This window comes from Elephantulus edwardii, unplaced genomic scaffold, assembly GCF_000299155.1.
Source record: "Elephantulus edwardii isolate Elephantulus edwardi_28Jun2011 unplaced genomic scaffold, EleEdw1.0 scaffold00036, whole genome shotgun sequence".
NCBI classification, from domain to species: Eukaryota; Metazoa; Chordata; class Mammalia; order Macroscelidea; family Macroscelididae; genus Elephantulus; species Elephantulus edwardii.
Window position 1 is genome coordinate 3,736,883 of NW_006399786.1, and position 23,530 is coordinate 3,760,412.

Here is a 23,530-nt window from a genome sequence, read left to right on the forward strand (position 1 = left end):
ATATAGATTGAACAGGTATGGAGACAGGATGCATTCCTGACACACTCCTTTGCTGATTTTGAACCATACAGTGTTTCCCTGCTCTGTTCTGAGAACTGCTTTCTGGTCCAAGTATAGGTTTCGCATAAGCAGTCAATGTTCTGAGATTACCACTTTCCTCAAAGTTAGCCACAAACTGTTGTGATCTACACAGTCAAATGCCTTTGCTTTTACCAATTAAAAATAAATTCCTAACAAGATGATTGTTAATCAATCAGATGGAGTAATTTTTTTTTCTTTACACAAAGAGATTGCTAGAATTTTAAGATGAGCAAATAAAGTAAGTTTTTATTTTTCCTTGTTCTTTTCATGGACAACTGGATTCTTGCAAGTTTAAATTATGTTATAGTACCAGACAAGATAAATTACATTAGAAAATCCATCTCTTTCTTATCTTGAATTTTATCAATAAGAGTTTTAAGTATTTCTGTGATTTAATATACTAATGATATGTATCCAATGTCTATCATTATTCAAATGAATTCTGAATATAATTGTTAAGTGCTGTCGAGTCGTAGGTGACTCATAGCGATCCTATGAACGAAAGTCCTGGACACCTGTATAACTTTCATCCTTTCTCCAGGTTCATAGAGTTTCCAGAGGCAAGCTATTATGGAAGTGGATGCCATTCCTGCTCCTAATGAATATAATTATTATGAGTTATAACTTTCATATAATCTAGCTAGTAATAAGAATTTAACACTAAAACTATATTAAAACTCAGAGATGGTGAAGATGGCTCAAGGTAGGACAGGATTCAGATCAGTGGCTCAAAGGACATGGAGAGTCTTACTTGACTCAATGGCACCTAACAACGACAAACTGAAACAGAACATTCTTAAATAACATTATTTAGCAATAAATATACACTTTGTATCATAATCATTTATATTTTTATGAATAAAGCTTAGCTGCTATTAGTTGTAAAATATAATACAGCAAAATCTTACATACTTAAAATCAGCACAAAAAGGGCCTTTTCTGATACAGAAGTCTTTCTATTCTAATTCTCTGTCAATGGAAGATGACTCATTGCCTCTTTTATACTCTTAAAAAGTTTCTATTGTTGATGAGGGTGTTTATCACCTTCCATCTCTCAAAGCAAGATTTATAAATGACACAGACACATGTGAAATGAGTTTCTAAACAGAAAAAGACACTGGTGTTAATGTCCATATTTCTGTACTACTGTAACTTAACTTTCTACCTAACAGATACGACCTTCTTGCCAAAACTGAGGAAGTTCTAAAGTATGTACTGTAGAAGGTCAAGGATGGCAGTCTTTAATATGGATTGAAGCTCAACATCAAGAAAGACTGTCATCACTAGGTCAACGGCAACACCGTGAGAGATGGAGAAGCGATTGAGATTGTTAGCAATCTCAATGACTAACAATCAACACTCTTAGCATCAGCAGTCAGGAAACCAAAAGATATATTGTATTAGGACAACCTACTCTCCAGAGAACAATGATGTCAGTCTAGAGACTAAGGTACACCTGATCCAGGCCACAGTCTTTGCAATTACTTACTACGAAGAATGACAGAAACAGAATTGATGTCTTTAAGGTGTGGTGCTGGAGAAGAGTATAGAATATACCATAGACTTGCCAGACAGCCAAGAGAACAAACAGGTCTGCCCTGGAGAAGGTGAAACCAAATTGCTCATCGGAGGCAAGGATTTTAAAGCTCCATCTGACATACTCTGGGCATATTACCAGGAAGGATCAGCCCTTTTGATAAGTACATCATGCTTGGTAGGGTGGAGGGAGAGCACAGGAGAGGAAGATCCTAGATCAGATGGATGACTCACACAAACTACTGTTGATTTTTTTAAAAATCTTTATTACTTTGCATACCCCTCTAATACAAACATACCATCCAAAAAGTTAGTTGGTAAAACTCTGCAGTATGATAAATTTTAATATTTACATTAAAAAAACCTGGATGAAAAGAATTTTTTAAAAAAATGAGACAAGCCATAATATCAAAACACTTAAGTAGGCAGTTGGAAGGACCTCTTCTGGAAAAATTTTGAGCAGTTAGTTATAAGATCTTAGATACAGGGTTACCTATTCTGCTCTAAGGCTTTTACTCTAATGTCACCTACTTCTGGATACTTGCCTTTATTACCCTTCTGTTCCTCCCTATAATACAGTTTTTCTCCTACAAAGCAGCTGATTGGTTCCAACTGTATGCCTTTGGGTTAACAGCACAGCTCCTTACCAGTAGGCCACCAGAGTAATATTCTTGTTATTTAAATACTTTCTGCTTTTTAAACTATTTTATATAAACTGTCAACTCAGATTTAAATAACGATCTCTTCTCTCATGATGGGAAACACTTTATTGTATATCGTCGAGTCAGAACCGACCTATAGCTGACCCTTGGTGGGTTTTCAGAGGCAGTTAGTGGCACAGGAGGAAACTCCATCTTTCTCCCATGGAGCAGCTGGGCAGCTGGTAGATTCAAACTGCGTGCCTCTGGGATTGCACTGTAGCTTCTAGCCACTAGGCCACCAGTGCTCATGACAGAAAACACTTTGGGGCCAATCTAGAGACCCACAATGGGGGATGGTCCAAGCCACCGAGTCACTAACAATCACAACATCTTTCATCCTAGAACCAGAGGAGTCTGAGCAAGTTCATAAAAGCCTACTGATCCTACGTCTGATTATCATAAATATCTAGGCTTTTCTTTATTTCCCTTTGACTAGAAATACCACAGTACAGAGAGCTTTGGTGGCCTAGTGGTAAGGGGCTACACTGCCAACCTGAAGGCATGTGGTTCAAATCTACCAGTTGCTCTGCAGGAAGAAGATGGGCAATCTCCCTCATGATTTACAGTCACTAAAAACCTGCTGAAAGGTCAGCTGTGAGTTGGATACAACTTAACGGTACATATTAATAACAATAACAACCTTATTTTAGTCATTCAAATATTCTTTGGGGACAATTTTAGAGAGGAGATAAACCTATTTTTATCCTGCTTAGCATTCTTAGGCACCTCACTAATAGCTGTAGTAAACAAGGTACAAATTTCTGAAGCATGTAAGACTATTTAACAATTAATGACAGTCTACTTTTCAAATTATATCTCTCTTGCCATTGATTCACTCTACTATGCCTTCTACCTGCATGGAAGGAAGATACTAAGTGAATGCTGACGGTTCAAACTCTCCAGCCACACTGCAGGGAAAAAGTGGGCAGCCTCCTCCCAGAGCCTTTGGAAACCCATGGTAAATCACAAGAGTCAAAACTGACTCCATGGCATTGGGTGTATGTGTCTAGCACTATTTTAGGCACAAGAGGGTGCGGGGTGGGGGGAGAGGAAAAAAATGTGGGTGCACATATGTGTGTCCACGCTGTGTGCACACATACGATTCTCTGACGGGCTGGATGTGGGATGTGACAGAGGACTCAAAAAATGTAACCCAGGGTTTAGGCTGGAGAGAAGGGAGGACAGAATTGGCAGTAACAGATGAAAAAGACTCCTAGTGGAATGAGTACTGGGGTGAAGCCTGGGAAGTCAGTACTTGACATTCTGAATTGTTTAATATCCACCCAAGCACGGTTTTAGATATGAATTTAGAGTTCAGGAGCTGAACACTTTGCAATTCTCTCATATACATCCTGCACTTCAGGTTATAAACTTTATTTTCCTATATAGAGATATTTACAATGTTCTCACCCTCAGTTTTTCTATCTAGTCAAAAGAAAATCTCAGACCTCAAGTATTTCACACGTATCATCTACTTTATAAAACTCCCATGATGGACATCTCTCAAACTCCACCTGCTCCCCAGATTTTGTAAATGAAGACTGAAATACAGACATGCTGCTCTTTTATTGCTCTAGAAACATGAACAATTTTTGCTGTTGTAAGCCAAAAGCAGCCATTCCAAAAGCATATAAATGATTTCCAAGCCCACCATTAGAAATCTGTAGAAAATCTTTAAGAAAAATTGAAACAGTAAAAGGTCTTAGTAATTAAACCAGCAAGCACTTTTTTCATTTTCTTAGTTTACAGCAATTACTTGAAGATAATAAATCTTCAAAAACATCTCGATCATAGAATAAGTTTATAGGCTAAAAACAAAGCAACATTTACCTGTATTCCAAAGCTATTTTTTTGGGGGGGGGGAAATTCATTTTCGCTGTTATCTTTTTACTTGCCCTGAGGGGGCATTTAAATTAGAGGAATTATTGGTCAAGGAAACTAGACTTTTTGATTCACTCCTGAGAGATAAAACTCAATCTAACTGAGCAAAGAGGAAGAATTTAAAAGATAGTATGAAATTGAGAGACGATCCAGCTGTGCTGGGATCTTTGACAGATGAGAATGCTGGTGATACGGGAGGCTCTAGCTGGGTTTTGGGTGGCATGCTCTTGGCCACCAGGTTAGTGTCCCCCACAATCCATTAAAGTATAAGCTCCATGAGGGCAGGAATTTTTGTTTGTTTTGTTCACTGTTTCCTTAGCTCCTTATAAATCACTTGGATGAGTATTAAATGAATTTATAATTATAAATTATATGAGGCTGAAATACACTATATATAAATCTGGAAATATGTGTATTTCTTCAATGTTTAAAAATTTGATTACTTTATACAGTGTATATGAGACACATGTTCATGATGGGAAAATGAAAGAATATGAAGATTTTAATGTATTTCATTAAAGAATCAAGATTTAAATGACCAACAGAATAGGTGCTAAGAAAAAAAGTCAATTTCAAGATTTATTAATCCAATAACTTAAAATACCTCAAACTGCCCAGGTTCCTTGGCTTTTGAAACAACAGTCTTACAAGCACTCTGAATAATACCTACCATTTTCATGCAGATGTTAGAAGTCTAACGCATGTATCTCAGTTCCTAAAAGTAAACATGATACAATGTAAAATCACTAACCTTTTTAATCTCATGTAGTTTTCACTGGCAGCAGGTCGACATTCAGCTCTTTGTACCACTATTCCTTCCAATGAAAGTTTATCTTGAATAGAAAGAAAAAAGTAACGTTATACTGGAAATTTTCAACATTCTCTTTTGACCCAGCTACTATAAGTAATACAGTAATTAAATATAATTAATAATAAGATCAAGGAAACAAAAGGCGTAGTATTAAATGTTCAGCAGAACTGGTCAGAATAGAGAAACCTTGTTCTTGGCCAGTAACTAGGCTGCTGTCAGGTCTGTTTATTTGGGCTGCCAAAGTTCCTTGCCAAGAACAGCTTTCCAGTGCTTAGCTCTTTATACATAAAGTGAATTAAAAGGGCATGAAATCAAATATTTAAAAATATGAAGGGTGTGGAGACAGAGGTTACTTGTGAAAAAACCCTGCCAATCTAAAACAAAAGTTTGTGCGCATATGTGCACAAACACATACAAGGGCAAGTAAAATTCCATTTCACTGTAGGACTGCCAGTCCCAACAAGTATTGTGAAGCTGGGGGGTGGGGGTGTCATTATCTACTTTATACTAGGCACTAGGTTCAAGCTACTAATTGCTCTGACTTCTGTTTTACCAATTTACATAATTACAAATATGGTGTGTCAAAACTGGAACTTCTAAAGACTATGAATATCTGTCCAAATTGTTTTTGTTGTTAGGTGCCATCAATAGGAGGGCATTTCCCCCTCACCATTAGAATTTTAACAGGAGCACTAATACCAACCACTCAAAAAAACCCCCCAAACCCAAGACAAACAAAACATAACCACTCAAAAAAAACCCCCAAAACCCAAGACAAACAAAACATAACCACTCAAAAAAAACCCCCAAAACCCAAGACAAACAAAACATAACAAAAATCCATGCTTCTGAAAAGCAGAAAAGGGAACAAAGCCAGAATTTCTGTGCGCCTACAAGACACCAAACATTTGATGCATATGATCTTATTTGAAAGCACTTAAAGGCATGACCCTTGATGGCACCAGATTCATTACAGACTTGAAATGTACTACCATGGCAAGGAACAAGGAATTTAATCACATTTCTGTGAAAATTCATCCAAGTGCTAAGAAGAAAGTCAGGAAATCCCATGGCTCATCACAATGCATTTACAATTAATTTCTTCAGCATAGCTTTATTTGCTCCACCAGCAATATGTATAGGAGGACATCATGTAAGCATTTTAGAATAAGAGATGATTAAAATATAAAACTATCTAAAAAGGAGCAAGGGATGCACATCCATAAACTTCTCCAACAGGGTAAAAAGGGAAGCCACAGACTGGGAAAAAATATGTGGTAATGACATGTCAGATAAGGGACTGATATCTAGAATTTATAGAATACTTGGGCACCACAACAAGATAAAGGTAAATAACTCACTTGAAAAATGGGCACAGGATATTAACAGACACTTCACCAAAGAAGACATTCAGATGGCCAACAAACACATGAAGAAATGTTCAAATTAGCACCTCTAAGAGAGATGCTAATCAAAGCAACTATGAGATATCATCTCACCCCAGTAAGAATAGCAAAATTTAAATCAAACATCAAATTTAAAGGAAAGATAAAATGCTGGCAAGGTTGTGGAAAGACTGGAACCCTTATTCATTGTTGGTGGGAGTATAAAATAGTGCAACCACTATGGAAGGCTGTATGGCACTTTCTCAAGAAGTTGCAAATAGAAACACCATTTGATCCTGCAATTCTACTACTTGTAATTTACCCTAAAGAAACCATAACTGCCACCCAAGCAGATATATGCACACCCATGTTAACTGCGGCTTTGTCTGCAACAGCAAAGAGTTGGAAACAACTTAAGTGTCCATCAACAAACAAATGGATAGAGAAGCTGTGGTATATTACACAATATGCTGCACTGAATAATAAGGAACTTATGGAATATTATACAAAATGGGTAACCCTGAAGGACATTATGCTGCGTGAAATATCTCAGTCACAAAAGGACAAATATTGCGGAATGCCACTGTTGTAAAACAGGACTGACATCAGGGTAGAGGGATAACTGAGAAAGGGGAAAAATAATGTATGCTGCACTGAAACAGATGAGGGAGAGAACTGTTTAAAAGGGATATATGAGTCCGTATTATTGTCCTGACAGGAGTCCAGAATGAAGGCTGCATACTGGAGTGGCCTTGGAGGGAGGGATGTATAACAATGAAAGAATTTTTCTTTTACTTTTCAAAGAGATGAGCAAATCGGGGGAAAAGGGTGGGCAGGGAGAAGAGTGCAGCAATGAATGAATGAATGAATGGAAATTCTAAGTCTCTGTAAACTTTCATTAAAATTAATTAAAAAAAGTTTATTATAAAAAAGGAGCACTCAGGGAGAAAGAGAAATGGCCCCAAATGCAAAACTGATTGAAAATATATATATTTAAAAACACATATAATTTTTACACACACACACGTACTCATTTATGTAAATAAAAATTTATGTTAGAAAACCTTATGGCAACCTACTAAAATTTTTATCTCAAAATCTGTATTCTTGTGTCAAGTCAACTTGCCCTCACAGTGACTTCTCCATGTGACAGAGTAGAACTGTCCCATAGGGTCTTTTTGGCTGTAATATGTATGGAAGCAGATACCAGGTCTTTCTCCCAGACATGGAAAGATGCACTACCAGGACTCCTGCAAAATCTAGGAGACTCTGAAATACTTATCAGAATCACACTGTGTATGTTTCCAGGTTCCTCAAGACAACACAGTCAACAATGTTCAAGCTCAGGCTTGCAATGGCTAGTAAGGGAATGCCTATTTCACACCAAAAATATGCCAGAAAGGGAATACTAAGAGTGCCAGGGTCATAAGAATAAGATGCAAACTCAGGAGCTCTGGTGGCCCACTCCATAGGGAGTGGTAAAGTCCCTCAAACATGGTGCCTCTCCATTGGTTCAAAACTACCAGCAGATCCATGAGAGAAGATGGGGAGAGAGACTCCTCCTATGAGACCTACTGTGTCTGAAAAACTGTGGGGAAGATCTGCTAGGAGTCAGTTACCACTCAAAATCTACACATAATTTCCTCTGAGTCATGACTTTTAACAAATAAAATGTTAATTTTCTAGGAGCAAAACCAAATCGCCTCTCTACTGAAGTCAACAGGATCAGCTAGGAAAATTCCTCAGTCTTCCTTGTTGTCACTGTGTGCTGTCAAGTCAAAACTGACCCACACTGACCCCTCTTCCTACTTTAGTTATCCAAATAATATACAAATTTGAGAAATTTAATGTATAAAGTTTCTTAAGTACATGGGATAGGCTTACGTCTGAAATAGTCTTTTAAAATAAATCTAGAATATTTATGTGTTTATTAATAATGAATACTAAATCATGGTTGGAAGCAGGAGTGGCATCCACTTCCGTAATACCTTGCCTCCGGAAACCCTATGAACCTGGAGAAGGGAGGAAAGTCACACAAGTGTCCAGGGTTTTCGTTCATAGGGTCGCTATGAGTTGCCTATGACTCTATGGCACTTAACAACAACAGATCACGGATAGAGTAAATATAACTTTCAGGTAAATGTTTCTACTCTCAGCCTTCTTCTCCATGTGACCCTTGAAGGGTAAACAGAACACACCACACCACTTGCCTATTCAACCCAGCCTCGTTCTTAGATTCTTCCTTCAGTCAAAGTCACTCATTCAACACAAAGCAATTAACATTCACTTCTCCATAGCATTATTTTCTATCATACCATACCTCTATTCCTTTTCACACCTAAAATAATTTCCTTTTTAAGTAGAAGTCTTAATCAATAAGCAGCAATGATTCCCCCCCATCAATTGATGGCTCTTCAATTATCTCATACACCTCTTCACTTATCTTCTCCTCAATTTACTGACAGTACTATCTCCTAGACATAATTTGCACATTTTCTTTTTTAAAGCCTTCCAACTCTGTTCTCACCACAACACATTCGTGTTCACTATACCCAGCGGATAGTAATCCTAGTACTCCTGCACACTTCTGCTCAGACTATGAATAAGGACTTTTTTTGATGCTGGCATCACTAAGTAATTATGCTCTTTGGGTGTTTATTACACACTCCAAGGAATTATGAGCACAGGGGGAAAATATATGTTGAATACTAGGCTGAATGCTTTAAGACTTCTATAAAGGTGAGCTGCTAACAGCAACAAAAAAATACAATCAAATTAAATAGAGATGGGAAACTTGGAAAAAAAACCGAGGAAAAGCACAGAGTCTAAGAAAATGATGAATTCTTATTGTTTCACAGTGTCTAAGTTCTTTAAAAAGAAAGAAAAATGAAAAATCTAAACCTAGTTACAGGTTTAATTCTCAAAAAGAAAGAAAGAGCAAACTGATATTTAATCAGCAGCACATGGTCAAAGCAAAGTCTTGCCCTGTGTGTCACTGGTGATTCAAGGCACACTCATACAGTTTAAGAGAAAATATTTAAGGCATTTAGGATTGCAGGGTCATATCATTTTCTACGACTCTCTACTTTTAATCTAAGTGATGCCCATCGGCCATGTGGGATCCTCTTGTACAAAACTGAATATGCTAAGAGTTATAAAGAAACAGAGTATTAAGATTTTTTTTTAAAAAAAGAACAGAATGTGTCTAGCTTGAGATCAGGAAAAGTTTTCTAGAAAAAAAAGCAAAAACAAAGGTGTTGAAGAGGTCTTGTTAAAAAAGGTGAGATACAGACTAGGAGGAAAGGAGGCATGAAGGTAAGAGCTCTGGGTCCTTAATCTCTCTGAACTAGGATTTTCAATTTAGAGAATCACACTGGCAATCACTGAATGGCATGGCAGAACTCTGAACCAGAGGGGCTTAAACTCATACTACTGAAGACTTTGGAACCAGTTCTTACTGTTCTTAAAGCTTGGCCATATGTTCAACTATTCTTTGGATTCTGAGATATATTTTAGTATCCCTTCAAACTGGTTAGCTTTTGCTTCTGCTATTTGCAATTAAGAACACACATCTCCAGTAGTATTTTATTTAATGTCCTTCCACCCTGTTCCCTGATGATGCAATACCAAGCATTCAACTACTAAGTGATCGGACTCACCAGCAGCAGTTCCGTGGGAGAAGTGCTTGGTGATCTACTTCCTGTAGCCTTGGAAACACTATGGGACTGTTCTATCTACTCTGTTGAAAGGGAGAAGAGAGCACCTAACAGACATTATCACTGCAGAACAATTTTTTAAGTAAACAAAGCATAGCCGATCAAAAGTAAGCTTTCAAGCTTTCTGGGGATCCAGCCCATTGAAAGCTGCACTGCTAACCCACAGGCCATGCCTCTCTGGTAGTTCAAATCCACAAGCAGTCCATGGGAGAAAGATGGGCCACCCAGTGGAGAGTCAGCCAGGAGTCAGTTTCTGTCCAATTTCTTTAGTCACTAAAGAATGGGATTTCACTGGAAAAGTCACTTCCCTCCTCTGAATCTTAAGAGATCTCTGTCCTGGGAGAGGAGAAAGGGGGGGGGGAGAAAGAGAGCGTGTGCAAGCTCCAACTGGAGATATTTTATCATTATAATAATGTTTGCTTTTATTTTTTTCTTTCTTTTTAAAAAAATTTTATTTTATTATTTTTTTGTCTGTGTACCATCAAATCAGATCTGACTAGTACAGGAGGAGATTGTCCCTCCTTCTCCAGCAGAGCATCTGGCAGATTCGAACTGCTCGCCTCTGGGATTGCAGTGCAGCTTCTTGCCACTAGGCCACCAGAGCTCGCCTGCTTTAATTTTTTTAATTAATCTTTGTTTCAAATTTTATTCCTAGGCTTCTTCAGTTTATTTAGCTGCAAAGAATGAATTATATTTAAGCAGAAACTGAAAAGAGCTGCAATGTCTAGAAGGCTTGCTGGTCTTAAAAATATAAGAGATAAAGATTTTATCAAGATTTTATCAGATCCATAAACAAAATAATTTTAAAAAGTAGGCATAATATAAAATAGCGGCTCAAAGTAACTTCTTCATGTTTTATTTTCTTCAGAAGTTGACTCAATCAGTTGGCCTCAGTCTTTGAAGCCTCATCAAAATCCCCACAAGATCTGGAACTTCCTCTTCATCATTATCTTCTTCTCCAATAGCAAGTGGTGCTTTTCCATCCACAGATTGTTTGGGCAGGGCTTTGGCCAGTCTTCTTAAACTACTAAGATGCTGGGTAACACTTCTGTCATCTGCTTTGTCTCAGCATGGCTGGTAATTGTTGAAGTGTTCACTGCCAGAGATGCCTGAACTTTAGGATTATTACCTTGGATCACTGTCCCTTGATTTGTAAACGTATTCACCTCTTCAATACCAGAGATATCATTTACCTCTAATTTCTTTAAGGAGAACTGAAGTTTTTTTATCATCTGCTGTAGCTGTTCTACGAACCATCCCCTTCTTTCTGAGTGCGGTTGCTTTTCTGTCAATGTGCACTTGTGCCTGCAGTTTGGCAAGTTTCTCCTGATTCATGATCATTTTTTCATCTTGTCAGAGAGGAAATGAGGTCGCACGGGGGACTGGGGCTGGCACTTAGGGGCTGCAGACAAGGGGACGCAGGATGGCTGCCAGAGCTGTTTTTACATTTTTTAAAAGATCTAGAGAATTAAATTTTCTTTAAAAAAACAGATGACAAAAAGCCCAAAAAACAAAAAACTTCAGTTATCCTTAAAGAAATTAGAGATAAACGGTATCTCTGGTATTGAAGAGGTGAATACATTTACAAATCAAGGAACAGTGATCCACGTTAATTTTCTTTAAGTGAAAATTAAAGATACATTTCTTAGAAGAACAGCTAGATGTTGAAAAGATGTCTAGGACATGAAACGATACAAATATTGGCTCTAACCTGGGTCCTCCAGAACAGTATCACAACTTAGGATGGATTTTATGTTGAAGAACTGAAAAGAAATAGCCCATTGGCCATTTTCACAGGTAGGGAATCCTTAGTATGAGCAAGTGATAAAGAAGCAGAAGGGCACTTATTTGCATTGGCATGTAAGTAATGAGGTTAGGTATGTCAGGAAGTCATGAGGCATCAGGAAGTTACCCACATTCATTTCCATAAGATCCACCTGGATCAGCTGAACGTCAGGTCTTGAAGACTACTTCCAACTCAAGTTAAAACACAGCTCAGTGAAAGAGTAACCAAGATTCTGGATTGACCCTTCAGATGTCTGAAGACTCTCCTGCCTCTTAATATCATCCCAGTGTTTACCTTCTCTGGAAAGGACTGAAGGAGTATTTACACAGAGTGGGTAAGTGCATTTAAACCGTATACAACTTTAAATAGTTCTTGACTTACATTTAAAATATTTTCCTAGCATTTTTTGCCTGCCATTTTCACACTGAGGTCTTTAATCCAAGGCACAAGGGATCTACAAGACCAGTTAAGCAGAGTTGCTATCACTAGTATGAAGTGATCCTTATTCTACCAAAATCTATGAGCTGCTGTAGTAATCTCTTGTAATCTTCAGGAGTTTAAAAAAAATATGCTCTGATTTTAGTAACCACAGAGTTAGTATGTGAATATGTATCTCAAAGCAACAAACTGGTATGCATATCAAATTATGGTGTGTCTGGTATGTTGGGAATTCCCAATTTTAAATCACACACTGAAATAATAATCTGAGGCATAGATTAAAGAACTAGAAATAGAAACTGCAACTTCCTCACCCACCAAACAGCTCTTTAACTTCTGCCCTATTTTCTTTTCACCTTTAAAATAACTTAGTCACAAGAATATCTTTCTGCTTTGTTTATGGATTCAACCTTTCCTGTGGTAGCGAACACACTGACATATGTGTCAATTTACTAAGATAGTTCCTTTTAGCAATTTATGGCGTTTATGTAGAAGTCAAAGAGAAAATCTATTCCAATGCAGGAGAACAAAGAGTTAAAGGCTAGCTCCTGAACAATCTATCAATCTTGGATGGACTATGTGTATACACATACTACTTACTTTCAGAATAGACTCCTTTTTGCTTGATATACAACCAATATACTTAATTACTAGTTACTCTGAAGATAATAGCCCGGATAAAACTCAGAAATAAAACAGTTTTTTTAAAAAACAAAACACGAAACCAAGTACTTTTTTGTCATGATAATAAAAGATAAGGAGCTGGGAAAATCATATTTCCACAATAGTATGTTTTAGTCAAACCCTTCAAGGGTATGTTATTCAGCTTTGACTGTTGTACTTGAATTTGAAGGAATTAAAAACAATAGTGAAATTTATAAAACAGATTCAAAACAAGGGCATTCAGAGAAAATTAAATGTCCCAGGAGACAGACTTAAACTTCTATCAAATAGTGTCAAATACAGTGCTAAAGGTGATGAAGGTACAAAGGAAGACAAAGAGAGATGCCTACACTTAGGAAGACTGCAGTTCCATTGAGGGAGATAGTATGAATCAATTATTTGTAGACAACACGATGACACATCTTTTTTCAAATCAAATAAATAGGATTCGAGTTTTCAATGACTTCATCTTCAAGCACTCTTTGCTATTTTTAACATGTTTAATTAGTAATAGTAGGATTATTTCTAAGATGCTTTGATATTGAGTGATTCTCACAACTACAAGAACACCTCTGAGATGAAACCTCTTCACTCTGCTCATCAATTTCCTTAACATGAAGGTCCTTCAATTCTGGCTGACCACCAGAACCACTGAGTAACTTTTTTATAATTACAGATATGCAGGGCCCGCTCCTTTAAAGGCATTCTGCTTTAACAGGATAGTGTGGAAAATAAACAGTGGGGTGTTTTTTTGTTTGTTTGTTTGTTTAAAATCAGACTAAATGCTTCTAAGAAGCAAGTAAGGAGCAGAGGACTGCTGCTCACTTCATCCATCTATCCACCCATCCGTCTTTCTCTCACTTTGTCTCTCAAATTTACTTTTTGATGGTAGAGAGGTCTACTCAGAGCAGCTCAAATATTTCACTGAATCTTAATGAAAGACAAAACACCACAATGAAACTATAAGACATAAAAAACGTTAAGATTCCATTTCTAAAATGTCAAATGCTGGAAATAAGTAATATGATAGGGCTGTATCCCTAATCTACCCTCACTCTACTCTCTGTGAGCCAGTATGCTACTCTCTGTGGGTAAAAACCCACCTTTGTAACTATGAACTACCACATGAACGGCCCTGTTATTCACAGCCTCTTTTCCTTCCACTGACCTATCTCATCCCTGAAGACATAAGACAAAAGGTAACAAGGGTCAACAGAGGCAGGGACCACTGGGGAGCAGAGTTCTTTGAGCACTGATATTCATAAAAAGGCTGTATTCACAATAGCATTCAAGTCATGCTCCTTATTCTGAGATTGTAGGTAATGTTTTTCAACTTAAAATATGTTCTCCCAATAAGAAGCTAAAATTTCATTTTGTCAAGTAGCAGTATAAAAGTGAGCTCTGTACAAGAGACATTTTGGTGTTCATTTGGTAGTGCATAAAGTACCTTGCTCTTTTAGTTTATTAACATTTCCCAGTGAATAATAACGCAATAGCTTTAAGAAAACTAATTTTTTTAATGGAAGGTATTATTTCTGCTTATAAAACACATGTTTCCCGGAAACACTCATATACTAGAGTAAATTTAAAATATGAGTTAATATGATTATTTTCAAGATTACCTCTGCAGCAAATAGAAAACAACATGCAGAATGGAATTTTACTTGAGAGTCTAAATTTTTCCCTATACCAACTGTCATTTTAATTTGTGCTCTTCTTGTTTCTTTTTACATCCTCCAAATAAGGTTAAATATTTGCTAACACAGCAAAGTTTCTAAACACTCAATTGAGCAAGGTAAAATGTTTATATGGATCCAACCATGTGATCATGCGGCCAGGAGTCCCATCCAATGAGCCCTAGGAAGAGTGAAGTGCGCTCCACCTCATCTGTGAGACACTGTGGTAAATCAGCTAAACCAGCTCAACGGCAGTCGTGTTAGGCAAAACCAGGACCACGTAATATTAAATTCAGACAAATTGAACATTTCATAATAAAAGGGAAGTTGTGACATTCCAAAAGAATTACATGAACACGGGAAAATCTGAGATTCTTAAAAAGTCACTATAATGTATAATTTACTATCTAACAGGGAAGAAGAAGTTAACGTTACATATTTATAGCTCGACATCGTAATGAATACTGCCCATATTCCATGTTACTAAAACAGGAGGTTACATAAACACGCGGAGGCCTTGAGTGGCGCAGAGAGTTACATGCTCAGTCACAGCTGGAGGTCCAACTGTACTCAGAAGAAGGGCTGGTGACTCAAACCCCTTGCTGCTGAGTCAGGTCAGGTGCCTAACTGACCTTCCCCAAGCTTTCCAAAGCTGCAAACTGCCTCCACAGCTTCCCTGGCAATCTACTAGTTCTGAAATATCACAACCACTGACAAACCTCGAGCACAGTTCTACTCTGACACCTATGGGGGTCACTACACTAGCAGTCAAGAAATCAGAAGATATGTTGCACTGGGAAGAGTTGGCTATCAAGGATCTCTCCAAAGGGCTAAGGAATAATGTCAGTTTAAAGACTAAGGTGTATCTGATTCAAGTAATGATCTTTTCAATTTACTTGCTGTGCATCTGAAACTCTGGTACATGCATCTAGGGAGGTCTGGTGATGACATGCTTGGGAAGGTGGAAGGTCAAAGAGGAAGACCTGCAACAACATGGATTTACACATTGACTGTAAAAATAGGCTCAAGTATATAAGAGATTTATGAGGATGGGCACAGGAAATGGCAAGATTCAGATCCATTGTTCATAGGGTTGCTATGAGTCTGACTCAACTCAAAGGCACCTAACCTCAAGAGCAAATCATTTGAGAAGTTGGACCCTCTGAAGAAGAATGAGGCATCAAGACTAGAGGAAGACTTATCAATAACCTACATTATGCAGATAACACAACTGTGCTTATAGAAAGTAAAGATTTAAAGTACTTGCTACAGAAGATCAAAGATATAGGTTACATTTTACCATCAAGAAAACAAAAATCTTCACCACTGAACCAAGAGGTAACACTATGATAGATGGAGAAAAGAGTATGTTGTCAATAATTTAATTTTTTCTTGGATCCACAATCAATACTCATACAAACATCAGTCAAGAAATTAAAAGACATGTTACCCTGGAGAAATCTGCTGACAAGCACCTCAGTAAAATGCTAAGACCAAGAATGTCAGTTTAGAAACTAAGGTCCACCTGATGCAAGACTGGGTATTTTCTTTTGCTTCCTATGCTTCTGAAAGTTGAACAATGAATAAAGGAGGTCAATGAATCAATGCCTCTGAAGTGTGGTGTTGGAGAAGAATAATGAATATACCACAGACTACCAAAGAATAAACAAATCTGTCTTGAAGGAAGAACAATCAGGATGCTCCTGAGAGGCAAAGGTGGAGAAACTTCATTTCACTGAATCTGGGTGTATTTCCTAGAGGAACCAGTTCTTAGAGAGATATATCATGCTGGGAAAGGTATAAAGTCAGTGAGCGGAGATCCTCGATGAGACGGACCACAAGAGGCTTGAGCATGACCCAGACAGTGAGGGCGGAGCATGACAGGGCAAAGTTCAGATCTGTTGTTCAGAGTTGCTGCATGTTGTAGTCAACTTGGCAGCATCTAACAACAAACAACATGAACTGAAACTGCCTCCACAACAACTGGGGGAGGGGGAGGTTTCTTTGTTTATGAGAAAGTTAGCCAGACATTAAAGCGTAAAAAAGAAAATCTCCATTTTAAAAAATACAGTAAAGTTAAAGCAAAGAGGAATTAGGAGATCCTAAATATCAGATGGTCACGGATAAGCCAACTCTTGGGGGAAAGAAAGAAAAGTAAATATATCTTGAGGTCAGGTAGATGGGCATCAAATTAAAAGCCAAAAATGCAGAATAATTTTAATAGACTAACAATGATGACACCAAACAGCAAGGCCCGGTTGAGGCAGAGAAGAGAATGATGCCCTGGGTCTTACTAAAGGTACCTCCAAGGCCATCCTTTCTTTGAAAAGAAGGATTTTTATTTCACAGAGCACAGAGATGTTGCATTTCACAACCTCGAAAGAGATTTTCCTGGTACAGGTCCAATTCCTCCTGTGTGTTGGGAATAATCACTCATTTATAAATGGGGAAATTGTATGTTTGATGTCCTATGTCAATCATCATGAGGACAAGGTCCTCATTTCCCATTAGGACTTGGTAGAAAAGATGGAAATTTTCCCCACTGGCCAGGAATAAATTCTGCTTAATGTGGGAAGTAGCATTACCTCACAGTGGAAGATTTGCCAGGATTTGGGGCCTAATAAACTATAGAATCTACTTAGCCAAGGATTTGATGATGACATTGTTTAGATTCTCAAAGTTAGCTAAAAACCTGTTTTTTAAAAGCTCTGGTCCCTAGTGCTAAGTAGTTGTACTACCAACACAAAAGAGACCGGTTCAAATCTACCAGCCTTTCCACTGAAGTCACGTGAGATTTACAGACTCTGAAAGTCCACTGGAGGGCCCGCTATGAGTCAGTTCTGACTCAATGGTAGTTACAGAGAGACAAACGTCTAACTCAGGATGATCTGGCTCTAAAAATAAGATTCTTTTCTTTTAACTTGTGTATTTTTCCACTTACAAAGGATAGATGAAATCTTCAGGTCCAATGGTCACACAGCTCTGAGATACTCTTTGACATGTGAGTGAAGCCTTTTTTGCTGAACCCACTTAAGTCATTAACTCAAGTTCTGTAGTGAGGCAGAAAAATACCATCCTATAAACCACAGATGCTTTATATTGTGGTGCTGAAGCACCCTTTTAGAACAGTTTTAGAACTGTATTGTACAAGTCCTAATGGTGCAACGTATAAGCTTCTGAGCGTTAACTGAAAAGCTGGTGGTTTAAAGTCATCAGTCACATCTTGGAAGAAAGACGGGGTAATTGGCTTCTGTCAAGTTCACAGCTAGGAAAACCCTGGAAATAGTTCTATTTCGTCACATGGGATCAACCATGAGCCAGAATCAGGTTGAGGGCACCCAATGTGAACAAGGTTGTGTGATTCTGATCCGCAGATAAACAGAGCAGCCGAAAAAGAAGGCACTGACTTTCTCCTTAAAGGGCATGTTTTACACAAGCAACAGCGATCAACAAACCTCTCCAATTTCCATGATCTACAACCATCTCGCTTTGATCGGGTAAGATGGAGTAATGATAGGATAGGTCTCATTCTTCTTTAAGATTTCAAGTTGGAGGTAAGAGGACATGGAAAAGTCCTATGGGTTCCTATTAGTTACACAACTGTTGCCAGGTAACAAGTAACACACCATATGTGTCAGAAATACAGAAGCCAAGAACACCAAAGTGAAGCCAAGTGAGAAAAAGAGATCAAGGGTTAGAGGCACATGATAGAGTCAGTGGTTCAGAGTCAGCCAAGACAAACTGGCAGAAACAACAACAACAAAAATATACGTTAGTTTTGAAAATTGAGCAAAAGAAACCAGATGTGAGTTAGCACGTGTAAGGCATCTTAGGCGCAGGCTTCACAGGTGTGGGCCCTACTCACAACAGTGCAGCCTCCACTCTTCCCTCCCTCCCTACAGTGGAAGCTGCCCTCTCAGGCACTGATGGCAAGGCTTCTGTCGGCAGGATACATGCAAGTGAGAGACAGTGTTACACACGACTTCATTTCACTTTACTTAAACATGCCAAGAAAATTACAGCATAGTCACCAACACCGTACAACTAATATGATATATTGATTGTGATGTTCCATAAAATTAATTAAGAGGATGCTTTAGAAATAAATTCTTCTGTCTTAGCTCATTTTCGTTATATGGTATCACTCATGTGGAGGGGCTATTTGTAATTGGAAAAGAATTATTTTGTGAATATATTTCCAAAGTAAAACCAAAACCCAAAACGTCAATTCAATGGATATGTCTTTTAAAAGAATACACAGAAAAGACTTGATTCCAAACAGCCAAAATCAACATGTGAGACTGTTAAAAGAATCGTCTCTTAGTAGAATGGTGGTATTAAGAAACTATAAAGCTCCAGATACAACACTAAACATTCTTGGCAATGCAGCTTTTTCTTGATAACATGAGTAGGTTTGCAAGCAAAACTTCAGAAGCTATGGTGATAGTGTGATTAAAGAATTTGGCTGCTAATTAAAGGCTGTTAGTTCAAACCCACAAGGCTCCCCATGGCAGACAGGTGTGGCAGCTGGCTCCCATCGAGGCTGTGCCTTGGAGATGATGACTGACTCAAGAGAAGTAGATTTTTGAAGCAAAAACTCAGTTCTAATAATGTAATAATTTAATTTCTAGATCAATTTCAATAATTTGGGTTCCCTCCCATTTCATGTCAATAGACTTGTGGTAATCCAATGATGCATACATGTTAAATTTGAAGCTGCTATAATTATAGACAATTTTTTTAAATGAGGTGAAATTAACATGTCTAAAGAAAATAAGAGGTAAGTATTTTTCAGAAAATCTGAAGTCAAACTAAAAGAACAGTGTAGTCCCTCAGGAACCAGCAGACAGACCAGCCTGGTAAATAATGTATTGCAGACAGCATGCACTTTTCTTACCACTAGGTCTTTAAATTCTGGAAAGGAAAGCTCAGTCTCTCAGAAACGCATTGGAAATAAAAGCTTAGCCCTATAAAATGCGGAAGACAGGGAGAGAAGGGGAGAAACACCACACACTATCTCAACTCTCAGGGTTCCCCCAGCCCCCGACTCTTCTGTTCTCAGTATGTTAAATGTCTGAGGAAGGCACAGGACAGGACAGGGTTCAGCTTTGCTATTCAGAGGACTGCTCTGAGTTGTACTCTACTCAGCAGCACCTCACAACAACATATCTCTGTTCTCTACTCAGTGCACACATGGTTTCCTACAACAGGATAATACTCTGCTTAGCAGTGAATCTGGTTTAGGGTAAAACAAAATTGCTCAAACTTATACATTTTCCTTTGGAGCTGCTGACAATAAAAATGTAAACGTTAATGTAATCCTTTCTTGCCTGAGAGTTTTACCTTTAAGATTAAAAAAAAATATTTTGTGAAAGAGGATTAAAAAAATCTTTCCTTTAATTACTAATGATCCCCAAATCAGAACTGCACACAGCCAATTAAATCCAATTACTTTGTCAGGTTTACATATTTTCATTTAAGTCTTAACAATTACAAGGGACATATATAGTGTTTTCAGGAGAGAAAATCTTCCACCCTAGTTTCCTTCTCCACTGGTACTTGATTTATGATTTATTTTTTTTAAAAGTGATACTAATTCAATATACACTATCTTCTAAAAAATGACAGCATTATTCACTATTAAGATTGCCTGATTACATAATAAATGCATCTAGAGGTAGATTGAGCTGGAGAATGAAACATTTCTAACTGGTTAACTAGTGAGAAGAAATCAAATTTATTCTGGTTATCTTTCATCACTTCAAAGTGCATGAAAATCCTTTCATGACGAATCCCTTCCCTGACACAGTTAAATGCAAATGATCTTTCTCCCGTCTTACTCCAGAAAGCTCCTGCATGCATAGCTGACACGCCACCTACTGCAAAAGCCAGCTGCCAGCGCGGGCAGGGCTGCCAGCATTTCCATTCCACACCAGACTGGGGCTGAATAAAGACGTGTCTGTGTGGCCGTGATTCCTTCTCAAAATTCTCAAAGCCAAACAGAACAAGCTGCAGCAGCATCTTCAAAAATGGAGCGTAAAATAAACAGAAGAGAGAAAGAAAAGGAGTGCGAGGGGAAACACAACAGTACGGAAGATGCCGACCAGGGAAAGAACTGCAAATCTACTCTGATGACCCTCAACGTTGGTGGCTACTTGTACATTACTCAAAAGCAAACACTGACCAAGTACCCAGACACTCTCCTGGAAGGTATAGTAAACGGGAAGATCCTGTGTCCCTTCGATGCTGACGGTCATTATTTCATAGACAGGGACGGGCTCCTCTTTAGGCATGTCCTCAACTTCCTCCGAAATGGAGAGCTCCTACTACCTGAAGGCTTTCGAGAAAATCAGCTTCTCGCCCAAGAGGCAGAATTCTTTCAGCTCAAAGGACTGGCAGAAGAAGTGAAGTCCAGGTGGGAGAAAGAACAGTTATCTCCCAGGGAGACTACTTTCTTGGAAATAACAGATAACCACGATCGCTCCCAAGGACTGAGGATCTTCTGTAATGCTCCTGATTTCATAGCAAAAATAAAATCTCGCATTGTTCTGGTGTCCAAAAGCAGGCTGGATGGATTCCCAGAAGAGTTTTCAATATCATCTAATATCATTCAGTTTAAATACTTCATAAAGTCTGAAAATGGCACTCGACTTGTACTAAAGGAAGACAACACCTTTGTCTGCACCTTGGAAACTCTAAAGTTTGAAGCTATCATGATGGCTTTAAAGTGTGGTTTTAGACTGCTGACTAGCCTGGATTGTTCCAAAGGGTCAATTGTCCACAGCGATGCACTTCATTTTATCAAGTAATTAATTACCTGTGCCTCAAACAAAGCAACAAGCATGCAGCCAGCAAGCTTCGGATAACCGCAGCATCCAAGGCATCCCAAACAACGTGCCCAGCTCGCTCTGTGTGTCCGACAGAGCCCCGCTGCTAGTCAAGGACTGTAAGCTAACGGTATGTAAATCCTGTCGCTAATGATGTCCTTCTCTGGGTGTCCTGCTGATGAAACTCTTACACCTAACATGAAAACAGCAATCTCCTACATACTGTAAATAAAGACTGAATGCTTTTGCAAATCTGTTTCTTTTTCCTTAAGCTGCCCTTTAATCATAATGTCTTGGGTATTTGCATAATGATCAAGCATGCACACTGTTGTCCATTCACATAAATGGTTATAAAATATTTTAAGAGGCTGTAAGATCCAAAAATGCCTTCCTACTTATGGGAAATATCACAAAGAAACAAACTGGTTAGATTAACCATTCAGAGTAAATACATGTGCAGAGCTACCAAAGCAGAGCTCGAGCCAGAGAAAATAAGACTGTGAGAAGGTGTTACAGCAACTCATTGAATTTTTAATCAAGCACCAAAAGCTTATTTCCTGTATTCCATACTAGAATTATAACTGAATTGGTATTTGCTGAAATTCCCAGAAACTGGTCTGATGACAATCAAAAGGTGGTGGTGGGAGGACTGCTAGCTTCTTTGCTTTTGTTAGCATTTTAATAAAAAGTTAAATGTGTCACCTTGAAAACAAATAGTACCACTTGATGATTTGACAGTGTTTTATGTATGGGTGTCATCAACCTCAGGCTGCAGTAACCCTGGCTGGTCCGGGAAGGGAAAGAAAAACCAGATTCATCTCTTTGCAGAGTGAGCTCCGACACAGCGTGGGTGACTCAGTCTCAGTTGAGCACTGGGCAGCTAAATAATAAAAAAGCTGATTTTCAGAATCACTACAAAATACCAGTTGGTTTTTTTCAAGGTCAAAAATATTAAACAAGTATCACTCAACATTATTCTGATTTAAAAAACCCTACAATTTTATTGATTATTTGAAATGCCTACATGGATACTAAGTCCCATCCAGACTAAGTTTATGAACTACTTTATAGCAATGAATTATGCTTTTATTAATTTTAATAAATTGAGTTTTATATATCACTGTCTCAAGGAAACAAACCATCACTAACTTTTTTAATCTGAATGTTCTCTTTACCATAAACACCTACATCATTTCTGTTATCATTTTGGTTTTCAAGGACAAATTATATCCTAAATCTGCTTCCTAAAGAAGAAAACATTAAAAACTGGAACCTACATCTTAATACACCTCAATACAGAATTTCTGGAAATTCTGACTGAAGATAAATCAGCATATATGACAAAAGTCTGACTACATATAAAAGCCTAGAATAAATTAATAAAGCAGACATTTATTTATTCCCAGGCCTAACTTCCAGTTACAACAGCAAAGGTGATGTACACAAAACCTGGCTGTACACACTGGAAGAAACCTTTATACAAAATGGCTTTAAGAAAGCCCGCGTTAAAATCTACTTTTTTAAAAAACTACAAACTAACTTCATATTTTCTATTGATTAAAAAAAAATTTCTTCTAAAATACCAAATTGTCAGTAAGATGTATTTTTACTACTGTAGAACTGTTTATATACCTCTTCAGCTTAAAACTGGCTTTTCCTTGGCATTTAGATGTTGATAAGGGGAAAAAAATGGTTGTGATTTGATGTCAAAGTAAAAGATTTTCTAACAAGATTTCATTCAATAAAAAACTTCACCTTTTTACAAAGACTGGTTGAACAAATCTCCGTGGAAGTACTAAAGATATATTTTTTTCTTTTACACTGACCACAAACAAGACAATTTAAATATGACTACAAAATCATTACTGCTATAAACCATGGCTTCAACTTTCAAACTAGTTTTATATATCCCTTTAACAAATTTTATGAGCATATTTACTAACTGTTTGAGCTCTAAAAAGAATCTCACTATCCCAAAGTAGCTGAAAAATGTGACTAAATGCCTACTCCAGTGTAAGTTTTTACAAAC

General features: G+C 37.8%; 2 protein-coding genes across 2 annotated transcripts in view; one reads left to right on the forward strand and one right to left on the reverse strand.

The window, feature by feature from the left end:
• The window catches only part of GTF2F2 (general transcription factor IIF, polypeptide 2, 30kDa), a 150,578-nt gene that overhangs the window by 68,116 nt on the left and 58,932 nt on the right, over positions 1-23,530 (reverse strand). Inside the window, exon 5 of the mRNA XM_006884558.1 lies at positions 4,951-5,032. Coding sequence (XP_006884620.1) covers positions 4,951-5,032 — 82 coding nt within the window. The remainder of the gene's footprint in view (positions 1-4,950; positions 5,033-23,530) is intronic.
• KCTD4 (potassium channel tetramerization domain containing 4) lies at positions 20,526-21,684 on the forward strand. The gene has a single exon (XM_006884557.1). It carries the CDS (start codon positions 20,704-20,706, stop codon positions 21,481-21,483), a length of 780 nt encoding a protein of 259 aa, XP_006884619.1. The 5' UTR covers positions 20,526-20,703; the 3' UTR covers positions 21,484-21,684.